Here is a 16,774-nt window from a genome sequence, read left to right as displayed (position 1 = left end):
GAGGACCTGCAGGGGAACATGGAGGGTGTTAGCACCCTCAAGGAGATCAGGCCTGACTCCACAGGCCGGGGCACCTTCGGTTCCTCTGTGGCCCCTTCTGAAATGCTATGCCTTTGCAACCCAAGAGCCTGGGTTAGGTTGGAGGCTGTCCTGTGCTGCCAGCTAGCCTGGACAGCGGGGACCCATGTCCCTGCTCAGAAACCCAGGCAGTGGGATGGGATTGGCAGGCATGAGCCAAGCCTGTCAAAATTATGTGCAGGCTCAATGGCTTCCCCACTTCTCTCCACTGCCCCACCAGCCTCCAGGACAGGAGCATTCCCTTGCTTCTTGTTTCTGTTCTCTTCCAATCTCCCTGAGAAAAAACCGACTGTCCCCTGCCCCTCCTTGGCTCCTGTGCACCATGAAGCAGTACAGAGGCAGGATGGAGGAAGGGGCACCCAAGGACTGCGGCAAGGCCAGGGTCACATACGGGGAGGGAGCACCTTCAGCCCAGGCTAAAAAGGAATGGGATTCTGCAGAGAGGACAAGGAAGCACCTCACCTGGGACTAAGATCACAAAAGGAGGCAGTATTGCCTCCCGAAAACAAACCCCCAAGCTCCTCCTGAACAGTCAATGGCACTTGGTGTCTGGTCTGGTCTGGTCAGTTTAATCACTGACTATTAATTGTGTGGGGTTGGGCTGACACAAACATACAGTCTGCCTTGATTTGTTCTTTAACATAAAGTACATCTCAGCAGGATGCGGTGGCTAACGCCTGTAATCTCAGCATTTTGGGAGGCCGAGGTGGGTGGATCACTTGAGGTCAGGAGTTCGAGACCAGCCTGGCCAATATAGTGAAACCCCATCTCTATTAAAAATACAAAAATTAGCCAGGTACGGTGGTGCGTGCCTGTAATCCCAGCTACTCAGGAGGCTGAGGCAGGAGAATCGCTTGAACCCGGGAAGCAGAGGTTGCAGTGAGCCAAAGGCTGCAGTGAGCCGAGATTGCACCACTGCACTCCAGCCTGGGCAAGACTCCTTCTCAAAAATAAATAAATAAATAAATAAAATAAAGTACATCTGCACAAGCAGGAGGCCCCTTGGTGTAGAGGAAACAGCTCTGTGCTGTCAGGCAACCTGAGTTCTATTCCTGGTCTTGTGATGACTCACAGGCAGCCACGGGCACGTCACTGCCCCTGGCAGAGCCCACTGGCCTTCTCTGTGAAATGAGGGTTCAGACTGTGACCTGTAGGACCCCCACGGGCCCCCACTCCTGTGGTCTAGCATCCCATAGCGCCCAATCATTAGCTCTCAGAGGGCAAGAAGCAGACAATACTCAGCTTGAAAACACATAATTAATCTATGGATTTATTATTTTAGTAGTTGATGGCTTTGGGAGAAGGATGATGACCAGATCGTCCCAGTGCCCTCAGAAAAATGCTTCTTTCTCCCTGGAGAGCTCTACAGGAGGGAAAATTCCCACAACCTCCCTTGCCTCCTATTCCTCAAGGGAAAGAGAGTTTAAGTCCTAGTAACTCCCAGCAAGCAAGCCCGTATCTCCCTGTCCCAGTGGCCTAGGAATCTCCCTCCCAGGGGTACTGGGACCCCCACCATAGCCCAGACACTCCTTGGCCTGGGGACCCTGCAGCACAGCTCTGGGAAAGTGGGGTTCCTCCCTAGTTGGGATGTAAGTTTGGGTGCAAGGAACCCAAACAGCTTTGTTGTTTTTCTACTTTTTCCCCCTTTTCAAGTAAACTTGCAAATGTCAATAACCAGAGAAAAACACGCACACGGAGACACATATTTCTCAACTCTCTTGCAGCTTGCCGCGGCTCTTGCCAGCAAAAACAAGTTCAGCTTCCTGGCCCCGTTTATGTAAGCGGTGAACCAGCTGCCTGGCCTGCCACCGAGGACATAGACTTGGCTCGTGCCTGCTAATCCCATCCCACCACCCCGGTTTCTGAGTAGGGACGTAGGTCCCCGCTGCCCAGGCCAGCTGGCAGCACAGGAGGCCCCCCAGCCTGACCCAGCTTCTGGGGTTGCAAAGGCATAGGATTTCAGAAGGGGCCACAGAGAAACCAAAGGTCCCCTGCCAGCAATAATGGTCTTGATCTAAAAGTAGGTGGGTGCTGAGAAGCCTCCAGGAGAAGCCTGTGGGTACCTTGTGTCCAAATGGAAACAAATGTAGAATCTGCTCCCACGAGGGCTAGGACAAGTCCCAGGGCTCTTGGTCGCCTGTTCTTGCATTCTCCATCTTTGGACCGAGACTGGCTCCTGGCTTTGATGTGATGATAACTGTAACAATCATTAGCAGTTGGGACACTTACCCTGAGCCCTGGGCTTTCCCTACGAGCACACTACTCCTCACCAAAAGTCTTCCAGGGAGGAAGTCTTGTCCCCATTTCATTGTTGAGGCGACAAGAGATCAGAGAAGTTAGGGAACTTGCCCAAATTCACACAGCTCACGTGTGAGGGAATCCATGCTGGACCCAAGTGAGCCTGGCCAAAGCCCCTCCCTCCTTGGCCCAGGTAGCTCTCCATACTCCACCCCCAGCTCCCTTCTCTGGGCTCCCCACCAGCCTCTCTCTCCCCCTCTCCCAATTTCCTCTCCTCTTCCCCGCTCTTCTCAGATCTTTCTACCCTTCAGAGCCCAGGGAAGGGAATGCTGAGGCTTGAGGGGTGTGCATAAGTGGGGGGTCAGCGCCATCACTGCAGCTACCAACCTAATGGGATACCGGGGGACTCTCAGGAGCCAGGAGTCATGCCCTTGGCCTTTCTTTCCCTTCCCCACAGCCGCAGCGTGTATAGGATGAGTTAGACCATAAAACTGCCTCCCCTTGGACTCCAAATCTCGCGTCCTCCCCAGGTCACCCCATCGTCTGGGCCCATTCATTTCTCCTTAGCATTTCAGAGGGCACCCTCGGCCACTGTCCAGGAAGAGGCAAGGCCGCAGGCTACGGCAAGTCAAGGCTCCCAGGCTCTAATCAGAGGCCCAGGGGCCTTCTCTGACTCAGCTCCCAGCCCCACCTGTCCACAACCCCCTCTTCTCAGATGACTAGCTCTGGCTGGCAGGCCTTTGCTCCCTCCCCCACATATGTATTTGTACTTCTTGTACCTGCTTGTATTTGTCTTGTATTTGGCGGAGTCAGTATTTACCTTGGCCTTGCCTTCCTCCCATCCACACCATGGACCGTATACTGCTAGAGAGAGGGTCTGGGAGGGAGGTTCTTTTGGACCCATAAACAGGTAATGCTCAATGCTGACTCAGAGACCCGCGTGCGCATGTGACCAACTCAGGAGATAAAACATTTAATCCTCCCCTGGCAGCATCAGAGATAACCACCTGACTCCAGTCCAAGAAGGTCCAGCCTGGGTCAACTCTCAGAGATTATAAACTAATTAGAGGAAAAGATATCTAAGGCCGTGTGCTGCAGCTCACGCCTGTAATCCCAGCACTTTGGGAGGCTGAGGCAGGCGGATCACCTGAGATCAGGAGTTCGAGACCAGCCTGGCCAACACAGTGAAACTCCATCTATACCAAAAAATAAAAAAACTAGGCTGGGTGCAGTGGCTCACGCCTGTAATCCCAGCACTTTGGGAGACCGAGGTGGGTAGATCACAAGGTCAGGAGTTTGAGACCAGCCTGGCCAACATGGTGAAACCCTGTCTCTACTAAAAATACAAAAGTTAGCCGTGTGTGGTGGCAGGTGCCTATAATCCCAGCTATTCGGGAGGCTGAGGCAGGAGAGTCGCTTGAAACCAGAAGGTTGCTGTGAGCTGAGATTATGCCACTGCACTCCAGCCTGGGCAACAAGAGTGAAACTCCATCTCAAAAACAAAAAACAAAACAAAAAAAATTAGCTAGGCATGGTGGTGCATGCCTGTAATCCCAGCTACTCGGGAGGCTGGGGTAGGAGAATCACTTGAACCCTGGAGATGGAGTTTGCAGTGAGCCAAGATCACACCACTGCACTCCATCCTGGGCGACCCTGTCTGAAAAAAAGAAAGATATCTAAGGAGGGCAAACAATCCACTCCCTGGCCCCAACCTAACCCCAGGAGCAGAGAGACAAATAAAGAGATGAAAGGCAGGACGCAGCAGGGCCTGAGAAGAAAGCCATTAGTACCTGCAGATGGACACACACAGGATTTTGGTCCCAAAAGGGACAGTGAGAAGCTACAGCCAGGGAGTGGGGTGCTGAGATGAGGAGTGCTATTTTAAGGCTATTCAGGGCTCTTAAGGACAACTCAGGCCAACCTACTCATTTTGGTGGATGAGGAGAACCAGGGCCCAGAAGTCACGCAGCAGTGAACGATGTCGCCAGGACTGGAGCTGGGCTCTGGGACTCTCGGTCCAGGCTTAACACGCAGCCCTCTGCCTTCCCAGAAGTACAGCCTAAAAGGTCTTGTCTTCTAGCTCTGAGCACAGTCTCAGAGTGTAACAGGGAGGCTGGCCCTCAGTCAGATTTTTTTATGTGCTTCTGGAGGGCAGGGAGAGGGAGGGACCTGATGTATGCACCCGCATTCCATATCTACAGACTCCCCAGCTTCCCCTCCCTGATCCCTGTAGCTATGAGGCCGCAAAGCTGAAGATTTAAGAAGTCATGTGGAGGTGTGGATGGAGCAGCCGGTAGGGGTAAGGGGAGGTTGGAGGGGTGTGCATAGGGGGCTTTAGGGCTCCCCTGAGGATGCTTCTGTTCAGTTCTTACTCTGGGTGGTGGTTCCACGCGTGTGTTCAGTTTGTGAAAACTCACCCAGTGTGAGACCTATGCTGACCACACTCTTCTGTAGGTGTGTCACTCTGCCATAACACTTTTTCATACAGGCCCCAAAGTCCCCACTCTTGCATTCCAATCACTGCTGAGCCATCCCCACCCCCTCCCCTCCCCATGTGCCATGAGCTTGGGTACACACATGCATGCACACACTGGTCCAGCTCACTCCACATCACCGTCAAGGAAGCAATTCCGAATGGAAGTGTCACGAGTACATCTCCCCTCAGTGAGACCTGAATGTTGGGGTCTCCTGCCCCAGCTCCTCCTCCCTCATAAATAAGCCCCATCAGGCCTACCAAGAGATAGGAAGACTCGGCATTATAAATACGTCAATGTTCCCTAAGTAATCTCTAAAGTTTACTTGGCCAGGTGTAGTGGCTCATGCCTGTAATCCCAACACTTTGGGAGGCTGAGACGAGAGGATCTCTTGAGATGAGGAGTTCAAGACCAGCCCAGGCTACATAGCAAGACTCCATCTCCACAAAATTTAAAAAAAAAACTTTTTTTTTTTTAAATTAACCAGTCATGGTGTCACACACCTGTGGTCCTGGCTGCTCAGAAAACTAAGGGAAGAGGACTGCTTGAGTACAGGAGTTCAAGATTGCAGTGAGCTGTGATCGAGACACTGCACTCCAGCCTCAGCAACACAGTGAGACCCTGTCTCTAAAAATGTGAGACCTGTCTCTAAAAAAGTAAGAAGGAAAAAATAAAGCTACATAATTAAAACAGTGCAATACTGGCACATGGGGATAGGGAGACCAAATTAAGAGACTAGAAAGTTCGGAACTAATAAAAATAAAAAATAGTTCAGTCTGCACTACTGATCTGTATACTTTTTTTTTTTTTTTTTTGAGACGGAGTCTGGCTCTGTCACCCAGGCTGGAGTGCAGTGGCCGGATCTCAGCTCACTGCAAGCTCCGCCTCCTGGGTTTACACCATTCTCCTGCCTCAGCCTCCGGAGTAGCTGGGACTACAGGCGCCCGCCACCACGCCGGGCTAGTTTTTTTGTATTTTTTAGTAGAGACGGGGTTTCACCGTGTTAGCCAGGATGGTCTCGATCTCCTGATCTCGTGATCCGCCCGTCTTGGCCTCCCAAAGTGCTGGGATTACAGGCTTGAGCCACCACGCCCGGCCCTGATCTGTATACTTTAAAGTGGTTATGATATATATATATATATATATATATATATATATATATATATATATATTTTTTTTTTTTTTTTTTTTTTTTTTTTGAGACAGAGTGTCACTCTTGTCGCCCAGGCTGGAGTGCAGTGGCACGATCCCAGCTCACTGCAACCTCTGTCTCCCGGGTTCAAGTGATGTTCATGCCTCAGCCTCCTGAGTAGCTGGGATTACAGGTGCCTGCCACCATGCCTGGCTAATTTTTGTATTTTTAGTAGAGATGGGGTTTCACCATGTTGGCCATGCTGGTTTCAAACTCCTGACCTCAAATGATCCTCCTGCCTCGGCCTCCCAAAGTGCTGGGATTACAGGCGTGAGCCACTGCACCTGGCTGATACATTTTATATTATGTGTATTTTACCCCATTAAAAAAAATAATAACTTAGTCTAAGTGCCTGCTACACATACAGGCAGTTTCTAAGTGTGCTGCATGGATTAACTATCTTGATCTTCTCAATAGTCAATTTGACAGAAGAAGAGACTGAGGTTATATAGCTAAGTAGGGGTGACCCGGATTCAAGTCCAGACAACTGGGCCTCAGACTGTGCTTTTAACTACTCACTATGCCAAGAGGCAGTATAAACCCAAGTATACAGGAATTTGGTAGATTTAAAATGTAACTTTGAAAATCGGTGGGGGAAACATGGATTCAATAAACTGTAAAGGGATGTCAGGTGACAATTGGAAAGAAAAAGCCGGAGTCAGACTTTATACCTCATCCATAATATTAATAAGTTCAAAAATGGATCAAATATTTAACCTTTTGAAACTCTTAACAATACCAGAAAAGGAGAATCTTTTAAAATATTGGAATGAGGGGAGGTGAACGGTGCAGCCGGCGCTGTGAGCTCCGGGCCCATGGCGACCTAGGGCCCTGTCCTGCAGGCTGCAGATGGCAAGTACAAGCAACTCCAGGGTGAGTGGAACCATAAAAGCCCCAACCTTAGCAAGTGCAGGGAAGGGCTGGGCCGCCTCAAGCTAGTTCTTCTGGAGCTCAAATTCTTGCCAACCACAGGGACCAAGCTGAGCAAACAGCAGCTCATTCTAGCCCGTGACATACTGGAGATCGGGGCCAGTGGAGCATCCTATGCAAGGACATCCCCTCCTTCAAGCGCCACATGGCCCAGCCCAAATGTTGCTACTTTGATTACAAGGAACAGCTTCCCGAGTCAGCCTACATGCACCAGCTCTTGGGCCTCAACCTCCTCTTCCTGCTGTCCCAGAAGCAGGTGGCTGAGTTCCACATGGAGTTGGAGTGGCTGCCTGCCAAGGACATCCAGACCAATGTCTACATCAAACACCCTGTGCCGCTGGAGCAATACCTGATGGAGGGCAGCTACAACAAAGTGTTCCTGGCCAAGGGTAACATCCCCGCCGAGAGCTACACCTTCATCGACATCCTGCTTAACACTATCAGGGATGAGCTCGCCAGGTGCATTGAGAAAGCCTATGAGAAAATCCCTTTCACCGAGGCCACCAGATCCTTTTCTTCAACACACCCAAAAAGACGACCGACTACACCAAGAAGTGAGGGTGGGTCCTGGGTCCCAACAACTAATGTAGTTTTGCCAGCCAGCAGCAGGAGTCAGAAGACATTACCATTCCCTCCACAGAACTGGCCAAACAGGTCACCGAGTATGCCCGGCAGCTGAAGATGATCATCTGAGCCTACCAGGCACGGGGTGGGGCAGGGCACACATTATTTAAAACAGTTACAGTGCAAGGTTTCCTCCAATAAAGGTGGATTGACCTTCTCTAAAAAAATAAGTAAAATAAAATATTGGAATGGGAAGGATGTTATTAAGTATGAGACAAAACCCAGAAACTATAAAAAAGACTGGTAAATTCAATTACAGTTGGAAAAAAAAGTCTACAGCCAGGCACAGTGGCTCACACCTGTAATCCCAGCACTTTGGGAGGCCAAGGAGGAAGGATTGCTTGAACCCAGAGTTTGAGACCAGTCTGAGCAACATGGCAAAATTCCGTCTCTACAAAAAATACAAAGACTAGTCAAATGTGGTGGTGTGCGCCTGTAGTCCCAGCTACTCGGAAGGCTGAGGCAGGAGGATCGCTTGAGTCCCAGGAAATTGAGGCTGCAGTGAGCCATGAGCATGCCACTGCACTCCAGTCTGGGTGACACAGTGAGACCCTGAGAGAGAGAGAGAGAGAAATTTCATGGCAAAAACCACCCCCATCACCAAAAAAAAAGTCAAAGACAAATTGGAAAAATATGCAACTCCCGTATGACATGTTAATATGTTAAGAGCTCCTGTAAACAGTAAGATCAATGACCCAATCAAAATAAAATTAGCATTGAATATGAACAGGCAGCTCATAGCAGATTATGCAAATGTCAGTTATACATTAAAAAACCCATACAATCTTTTTCAGATAAGATAAATGCAAATTAATTCCACACAGAAGCCATTGTCTGTATAGATACCAGGTTAACAGCACACTTTTGGCAAGGGCGTAGGGACACAGGTATTCTCCCGATGCTGCTGGAAGCATAAATTGGTGCAACTTCTATTCTCTCAAAATGACAAATCTCATGGCCTTTGCCCATCAATTCCCCTTCGGGGAATATATCCTGCAGGAGTACTTGCACTCACACAACAAGAGGCATATGCAAAGTTATTCCCCACAGCAGGGTGTGTAAGAGCAAAAAGGCAACAACTGTAATCCCAGCACTTTGGGAGGCCAAGGTGGGTGGATCACAAGGTCAGGAGTTTGAGATCAGCCTGGCCAACATGGTGAAACCCCATTTTTACTAAAAATACAAAAATTAGCTGGGCTTGGTGGTGCATGCCTGTAATCCCAGCTACTCGGGAGGCTGAGGCAGGAGAATTGCTTGAACCCGGGAGGCGGAAGTTGCGGTAAGCCAAGATCGCGCCACTGTACTCAAGCCTGGGCGACAGAGCAAGACTCCGTCTCAAGGAAAAAAAAAAATGACTCTTAGGATCAATAACATTTATCAAGCATGCATTTTTGTCTGTTACAGTATTTTATACTTTTCTTTTTCTTTTTTTTTCTTTTTGAGACAGGCTGGAGTGCTGTGTTGCTGTCATGGCTCACTGCAGCCTCGAACTCCTGGGCTCAAGTGATCCTCCTGCCTTGGCCTCCTAAAGCACTGGCATGACAGTCATGATACACCACACCCGGCCTCAAAAAGTATTTTATACTTTAAAGCTTGTAGTGACTTGCCCAAAGGTCCCCTGGCTGGTGAAGCAGTTAATGAGGAGACAGGCCTGGATTGCCTGTCCCGAAAGCTGTTTTCTCTCTGCTACCTCAGCTGCCTCTCTCAGAGACAGAGGAAGTTCATTTATAGTGATGTGGATTGTAAAACATTCCCCTGACCAAAAGTCCTATGAATAGATGTGGGGGACCTCAGCCACTCTCAGGGCTTGAAATAATATCTGCCAGCACGTGACTCCCACATTTACATCTCAAGCTCAGTCTTCATCCCCAAATTTCTGACTCCCATATCCAACTCCTTCTCAGTATCCTCTCTTGATTGTCTAGCAGACACTTCCATTTCGGCCAGACATGGTGGCTCATGCCTGCAATCCTATAGCACTTTGGGAGGCCAAGGCAGGCAGATCACTTGAGGTCAGGAGTTCAAGACCAGCCTGGCAACCTGGTGAAACCCCTTCTCTACTAAAAATACAAAAATTAGCCAGTTGTGGTGGTGTGCACCTGTAACGCCAGCTACTCTGGAGGCTGAGGCAGAAGAATCGCTTGAACCCAGGAGGCAGAGGTTGCAGTGAGCCAAGATCACTGCACTCCAGCCTGGGAGACAGAGACTCTGTCTCAATACAAAAACGAAAACGAAAACAAAAGACATTTCAGTTTCCATATGTGCAAAACTGGCCTCTTATCTTGTCCTGCAGCCCACCATCTATGCAATGGGGCCAGCACTCCTCTCACCTGAGGCTGTTTTGAAGATTACATGAGATCGCAGATGCCAAGGGCCTAGCGCAGCTACTTGCACACAGTTGACACACCATAAATGTTAACAGTTATTGTAACTGTCATATAGAGAGGGAAGACCAAAGGATGCTTTTCAGGAAAGCAGTTGGGAAGTGGAGTGGGAACTGATTCAGAGAACAGGTGCTGGGGAGAATAGGCTAGATGCAGGGCCTCAGGGGCACACTCCTAAGGGTACAAACTACCCGACAGAGCTGGCAAGGGATGAGCAGGAGTCGGGGAGGCTGCTGAGGTCCAGCTAACGTCAAGCCTGAACTCAGTGGTAGAAAAGCCTCTGCCTTAGCCAGGGACTTTTGACCTCTTCAGATCCCAGGCAAGAGGCGAGGGTAAAGAACAAAGATTAACTACACAAAAAAAAACCTCCCAGCTGGACACAAAGGCTCACGTCTGTAATCCCAGCACTTTGGGAGGCCAAGGAGGGTGAACTGCTTGAGCCTAGGTGTTCCAGACCAGTCTGCAACATGGCGAAACCCTGTCTCTACAAGAAATACAAAAAATTAGCCAGACGTGGTGGTGCACACCTGTAGTCTCAGCTACTCAGGAAGCTGAGGTGAGAGGTCTACAGGAGTAACATCCTGTATTCAAAAAATAAAAAAGGCTTTTCTTTGCCACCTTCCCCTTGCTACTCCAGCCCTCAAGGATCCCACCTGCAGACTTGCAGTTAATGACCTGGCATTTAGCACTTCCCTCTGCTAGACTTCAAGGGGCTAAAGGGCCGAGGACTTGTTACCCCAGAGATACCTCTCCAGGGCAGGGGCATCCACAGAGCCCTCTGCTCCAGAACATAACACATCCTCAGGTGGTACACATTGTGAAAGAGGAGGCAAGAATTTTCCTGCCCAAGACGGACATACAGAGAATCTAAAGATTTGTATATTTCCTTCAGATCTTCACTCAAATATTATGTTCTCAGCAAGGCCTTCCCTGGCCTCCCATCTAAGGCACCTTGCCACCCTACCCTGCCACAAACACACACGGGGCCTGTCTCCCTCTCGACTTTAGTTTTTCTCCTTAGCACTAGTCGCTAGCATACCACATATTTAATTTACGTCCCGTTAATAGTCTCCCACACTAGAAGGAAACTCAACTAAGCCTGGAATTTTTGTCTCTTTTATTCACAGTGTATGTCCAGCTCTTAGAATCGTGCCTGGAACAGAGTAGGAGCTCAAAATATATTTTTGGAGTGAATGAATGATTACCCACACTTATTTAAGCACTTGCTGTGTGCTAGCGACTTCTGTAAACACTCTATTTAATACCTTGCTTAGCTCATCTCATCTTCATAACCACTCTTCGAGGTAATACAATTATTTCTATTTTCTAGAACACTGGCTCTCAGAGAAGTCAAATCACTTGCCCAAGGTCTTATAATTTGTACTTGGCAGGGCAGGGCAGAGATGTGTCTGGCTTGTAGGCCTTAGCCATTACCTACACAAAATGAGCTGTGTTCAGGTGGAGGAGAGCAGCAGGTAGAGGGGGATAAAGGAAAAAGAGAGCAGAAAACCTCTGGAAGAAACTGACTAACACTCTAGCCCAGCACTGGCCGCTAGGAGTTTCTGCAATGATGGAAGAGATCAGTATCTGCCCTGTTCAGTACAGTAGCCACTAGCAACAGGTGACTGTTGAGCACTTTAAATGTGACTAGTGCAACTAAGAAACTAAGTTTTTTATTTGATTTCATTTAAATTAATTTACTTTTTTTTGGAGACAGGGCCTCCTGTCACCCAGACTGGCGTTCGGTAGTGCAAACATGGCTCCATGCAGACTGGACTCCGGTGATTCTCCCACCTTAGCCTTCAGAGTAGCAGGGACTACAGGCTCCTGTCACTGTGCCCAGCTAATTTTTTAAAATCTTTTTGTAGAGACAGCATCTCACCCTGTTGCCCAGGTCGGTCTCCAACTCCTGAGCTCAAGAGATCCTCCTGCCTCAGCCTCCCAAAGTGCTGGGATTACAGGCGTGAGCCACTGCACTGGCATAATTTAAATTTAAATAGGTACACGTGGCTAGTGGCTACCGTATTACAGAGCACAGCTTCAATCTAGACTAGATTCAGTGACTGGAAACGAGGTTGCTTGCTGGGTCTGTGGCTTCCAGGCCTGATGGGACGGGGATTCAGGAGAGGGGGGAAGGGAGTGTATATTTTCAGCAGTGAGCGCCTAGGTTACTTTGTGTAATCTACGAATACCCAGGGAGGGGAGTATTTGTTTACCCCGGCTGCTAAGGGCTGGAGATGAGGCTCACGGTCAGGATCAGTGTGCCTGCTGCCTTGGGATCTTGGTCCTCAGTCAAAGGAACTTCCTCTCTCTAACCACCCCCCACCCCAAGCCAGACAATCTGTTCACGGGTAGTTGGTACCGAGTGGTCCAGTCAGAGTCTGGGGCTTCTCAGTCCTTCTCAGGATTTACCCATGACCATTTTCAGGCTCCTTTTAGGGTGGAGTCTGCAGAGCTGATCCTACACAGGCCTCACAGGCTTTACACGGACTCATGAAATGTTTGCTGCAATGAATAAACAAGCAGCAAGCCAAAGCAAGGAGAGATTTCTGGCAACAGAGAGCCCGAGGGGGGAGGGCCTTCATTCAGCTCCTCAACGACACCATTTAGGAAGCCGTCCTCAAAACTGACAGTCCCTAAGAATCACGAGGGGCAGTTTGTTTAAAATGACATGCCCCAGGCCTCACTCCCAGGTGTTCTTATTTAATAAATCTGGGTTAGGGTTCAAAAATCATCATGTTTACCAAGCCCTCCCACCCAACACACACACTAAATCTGGTGCTAGGCTCAGAACTAAGCTTTTGAGAAATACTGATTTAGGGTGAGGCTAGGCATGTATGTGGGTATTGGGGGCAGGAAGAGGTTGCCCTAGAAGGAAATTCAGAAGCTGAGGTAAGTCTTTGAGATACTTAAAGGTATACATACTTCTTTTGTGTATTTTCTTGCATTGCAGTAGCAAGAGGGAACTTGAGTCACCCAAGTCCAGCCTTCCAGCACCAGAGTGTTGGAACTGGCAGAAGCCTGAGTCCCAGCTAGTCCAGGCCCTTAGACAACGAGTACACCTGAGAAGTCCTGGCAGCTACAGGGTGTGTGGGCGGCAGCTGATCCCCAGGAAAACAAATCTCTGGGCTGTAAGAGCCCCGCAGGTGCGGATTTCCCCTCTCAGCCAACTCCAGCCTCTGCTCCCCCTCTGCTCCTCACTTCTCTAAAGCAAAACATCTCACAGTCATTTGCTCCATGCTTCCTGTACGATTTCTTTATTTTTACTCTCCAGTTTGGGGGCTGAGTCTGTGTGGGTGTGGGAGAGGAGCTGGGTATTTCTACTTTTCTGCGTTTTCCTTCTGAGCTGGGAGGACTTTCACTTCCTCCCCAATCTCTCAGTTCTGCCTTTCATGGGCTGTCCAGGTCATGAGACCTCCTCTCCTATCCTTCCTGAGCACCAGGGAAACAGAAAACTGACTGCAACTGGCTGCCCTGGAAGGGCCTAGCATCCACTCAGGAGCAACAGGTGGGGGCAACTACAGCAGTAACAATAACGTCCCTGGGCCAGGAGCCCTGGGCTGACGTGACAGCAACGGAGGCAGCCAAGGGAGCCCTGCTTGCTCCTGAGGCCATCCAAGGCCTGAAACCTGTCTTGCATCCCTCTAACACCACCATGGGCAAGCCTGGGCCTCCACTTCCCTCCCTCAGCCTTTTCTGCCCCAGCACTCAGCCAGACAAAAGTGACTCTCAGCTTGCCCCAGTGCCCCCAGCTCTGCCTGCTGATCTAGTTCTATATTTGAGAGTCTTAGACATCTACCACACTGGAGCACAGAGCCACGGGAGGGGTCGGCCTCCACCACCGGGGCCTGACAACCTGCCTTCCCAACCTCCCTGAACCTCAGTCTCCTCTTTCAAACAGTTATATGTAGATACAGAGGAGGATTAGAAAACATTGAATGGGTGCCTCAATCAACAGTGGCTGTTAGTGGCAGGAGTTATAAATGTGTATTGAAAAAGGAATTCCTTCCTTTTTTCTTCCAATCATAAGGACCACAACCATCCAAATAGCAAAGAGAGCCTCAGACACTCCAGCTCAGCCTCTAGCTGCAGAAAGTCACCTTCCCAAAGGGAGAGATCAGTGTTCACCTAGGACTGGAACGCAGTGTGATCTAGTGGTTGAAAGTCTTAGCCTTCAGCCTCCCCAGCCTCGTCAGCTGTTCCAGAAGCCTGTCAGCTGCCCCTTAGTTTTCTGCTGTGTCCTCAAAGAAGCACTTGGACCCTAAAATAAATCTCTGGAGAGCCAGTTGCCCAGCTCTTCCAGAAGAGACTAGACACACAGCTGGGCATGCGGCCAGAGTCCAGGAAAAGCCTGGATTGCCAGGGGCAGATTACTGTCAACAGGAGCAACAAGTGCCTCTGCCCTCTCCCTCACAGCTCCTTCTCTTGTCCGGAGGGGAGTCCAGCACGTGCCAGCCCCAGGAGGTCTCATTCCCTTGCCAGCCTCCCGACTCAATTCCCAGGACTGGGGCACTTGGCTTCCCAGAGTTGGTGGCTGCCGAACTGACTCTGTGCAGCGGGAAGATCCGTGACTCAGCGCCCATGATGTCAGTCCCTTCATAGTCAGGGCACTGTCATCCACACATGCACCCGCTGGGGTCAGGGGAGGACAAGGCGAGGTGGACCCCCAATGCAGAGGGAGAAGAGGGGCCCCGCTGGTACAAAGGACTTCCCAGGCGGGTTCATCACCCCGCTGGGGCGCGCCCTCTCCGGCCGTCTCCCCTTAGAGTAACCCGGCTCGCGGTTGTGTAAAGGCTCATGGGGGCACTGGGAAGGAGAGTCAGGTTTGCGAGGACACAGTCCTATACACTGACCTCAGGCAGCTTCCCGCACAGCTTCACAGGGCATTCCGGGGAGAGCTCCGGGCCAAGGGAGCAAGCGCAGCAGGGGGCGCAAGAGCCACTGCCCGCGACCACACAGCTAGGTGCCCGCCGGGCCTCAAGGCAGCCACAGAAAAGGGGAGCCGTCGCACCTCCTTTCCTCCCTCCAACCTCCCCCAGACTGCGGTGGCCACGGCGGTTTCCCCCAGCCGCCAGCTGCCCCAGCCCTCCAGGTGCGCCCGAAGCCCTTACCCTGCGCAGGGCAGCCCCCTGGGGCCAGCGCCGCCCCCGGCGCGGCCAGCAGGGCAGCCAGCAGCGCGCAGCCGACGGCCAGCATGCTTCCTCCTCGGCTACCGCTCCATGGTCCCGCAGAGGCGGACAGGCTGGTGGGAACCGGGCGGCAGGGGCGGGGCGGTGGGCGGGCAGGCTGGCTTAGTCTCCGGGGGCAGCCCCCATTCGCAGGAGCCCGGCGCTCTACATACACTGCGAGTCCCTCAGCCCCGCGCCGCGCTCGGCTCCGCTCCCTCTGGCCGGTCTCAGTGTCAGTGCGACTTCCCACTCGCACATGACTCAGAGCGGCGGACGGTCCTGGCAACACAGGAAAACATTTGAGGAACTCGCGCTGGAGCGTCTCTGGGCCGTCCCAGGGTGCGGTTACGAAAGCTGGAGCGGATGGCGCAACAGCCCCGCGCACCGGCCGACCGAGGGGGTGGCTTCCTGCCACAGCGCCGCACCTGAGCGGGCAGAACAGAGGACCGCCAGCCCCGTCAGAGCCCTTCCTCCCGGTTCTGTTGATGAGAAAAGGGCACTTGTTTTGATTTTTGGTTTCGTGAACAGGATTACGCTGTGAAAGGCACACCTGGAGAGCCCTCGAGGAGGCGATGTACCCTTATGATAAAGCAGTGCTTGGTAGCCTGGTTGCCCACTGGAATCAGCCGGAAACCCTAAAACCCACCAATGTCTGGGTCGGGGCTCCAGAGATTCTGATTTCATCGGTCTGGGGTGAGGCTTGGGCATCGGAAGACTCACCACCGTAAAGGCACAGTCTCTCTGCCCAGCTGCTCCTCGCAGGCTGGAGCAGAGGCAAGGAAACGGTTTGGACTTTGCAGTCAGATAGACCTGGGTCCCCATTTAGACCCACCATCTACTGTGTCTGTGACTTCGGTTCAGAATCTGAGTCTCCATTTCCTCATCTGTTAGAGATAAGAAAGCCTATGCTGCCCAGGGTTATTAGGAAGGTTCTGTGGATGGCACCTAAACACCCGACACACGGTCTGGGCCACAGGTGCTCCGTAGACATCAGAACGTGCATGGCTGCCCTCCTGACTTGACAGACAGAAACTAACACCAGGGGCAGTGGCTCACGCCTGTAACCCCAACACTTTGGGAGACCCAGGTGGGTGGATTGCTTCGGTCCAGGAATTCCAGACCAGCCTGGGTAACAAAGTGACACCCCCCATTTCTATAAAAAATTTAAAAATTAGCTGGGTGTGGTGGTGCACGCCTGTAGTCCCATCTGCTAGGGAAGTTGAGGTGGGAGAATTGCTTGAGTCCCAGAGACCCAGGTTACAGTGAGCTGTGATTGGGGGCCGCTACTCCAGCCTGGATGACAGTGAGACCCTGTCTGAGAAAAAAAAAAAAAAAGAAAAAGAAAACAAAAAGAAGGAAGGAAGGCAGGAGGGAGGGGAAGGAAGGAAAGGAAGGAAAGAAAAAAAGAAAGAAACTAGCGCTTGGCTTTTGAGCAACCACAAGGACCCTGAAGGGAACCATCTGTCCGTCCCTTGGAGTCCCGGGAACTCTCTCAAGGATCCCACAGAGCCTAAAGCTGATAGGATGGCCTCATGGCTGAATTCAGAGGGAAAGAAAAATGCTGAAATAAAGTTTAGGCTGAGAAGCTTCTAGACCAGCAACTGCTCATTGGAATGTGTTTTTCTGCTTTGGGTTTCAGGCCCATCCTAACCCAGATCAAAGATCCTGGGACAGCTGGAAGAGGCA

The 16,774-nt window shown here is 51.1% G+C and overlaps 1 protein-coding gene and 1 pseudogene across 3 annotated transcripts in view; one reads left to right on the top strand and one right to left on the bottom strand.

The window, feature by feature from the left end:
* The window catches only part of IL6R (interleukin 6 receptor), a 62,594-nt gene extending 47,018 nt beyond the window's left edge, over nt 1-15,576 (bottom strand). For both annotated transcript variants that reach the window (XM_025389146.1, XM_025389150.1), the window contains exon 1: nt 15,032-15,576. In XM_025389146.1, coding sequence (XP_025244931.1) covers nt 15,032-15,116 — 85 coding nt within the window. In that variant the 5' untranslated portion in view covers nt 15,117-15,576. The remainder of the gene's footprint in view (nt 1-15,031) is intronic.
* On the top strand, nt 19-7,605 carry LOC112631607 (annotated as a pseudogene). The gene is made up of 2 exons (XR_003121158.1): nt 19-132; nt 6,762-7,605. The product of XR_003121158.1 is annotated as a 26S proteasome non-ATPase regulatory subunit 8 pseudogene (transcript).
* Nucleotides 15,577-16,774: the final 1,198 nt, after the last annotated feature.

Source organism: Theropithecus gelada, chromosome 1 (genome assembly GCF_003255815.1).
Source record: "Theropithecus gelada isolate Dixy chromosome 1, Tgel_1.0, whole genome shotgun sequence".
Lineage (NCBI taxonomy): Eukaryota > Metazoa > Chordata > Mammalia > Primates > Cercopithecidae > Theropithecus > Theropithecus gelada.
The sequence above is the reverse complement of the archived record's forward strand: the minus strand, read 5'-3'. Positions and strand labels throughout refer to the sequence as shown.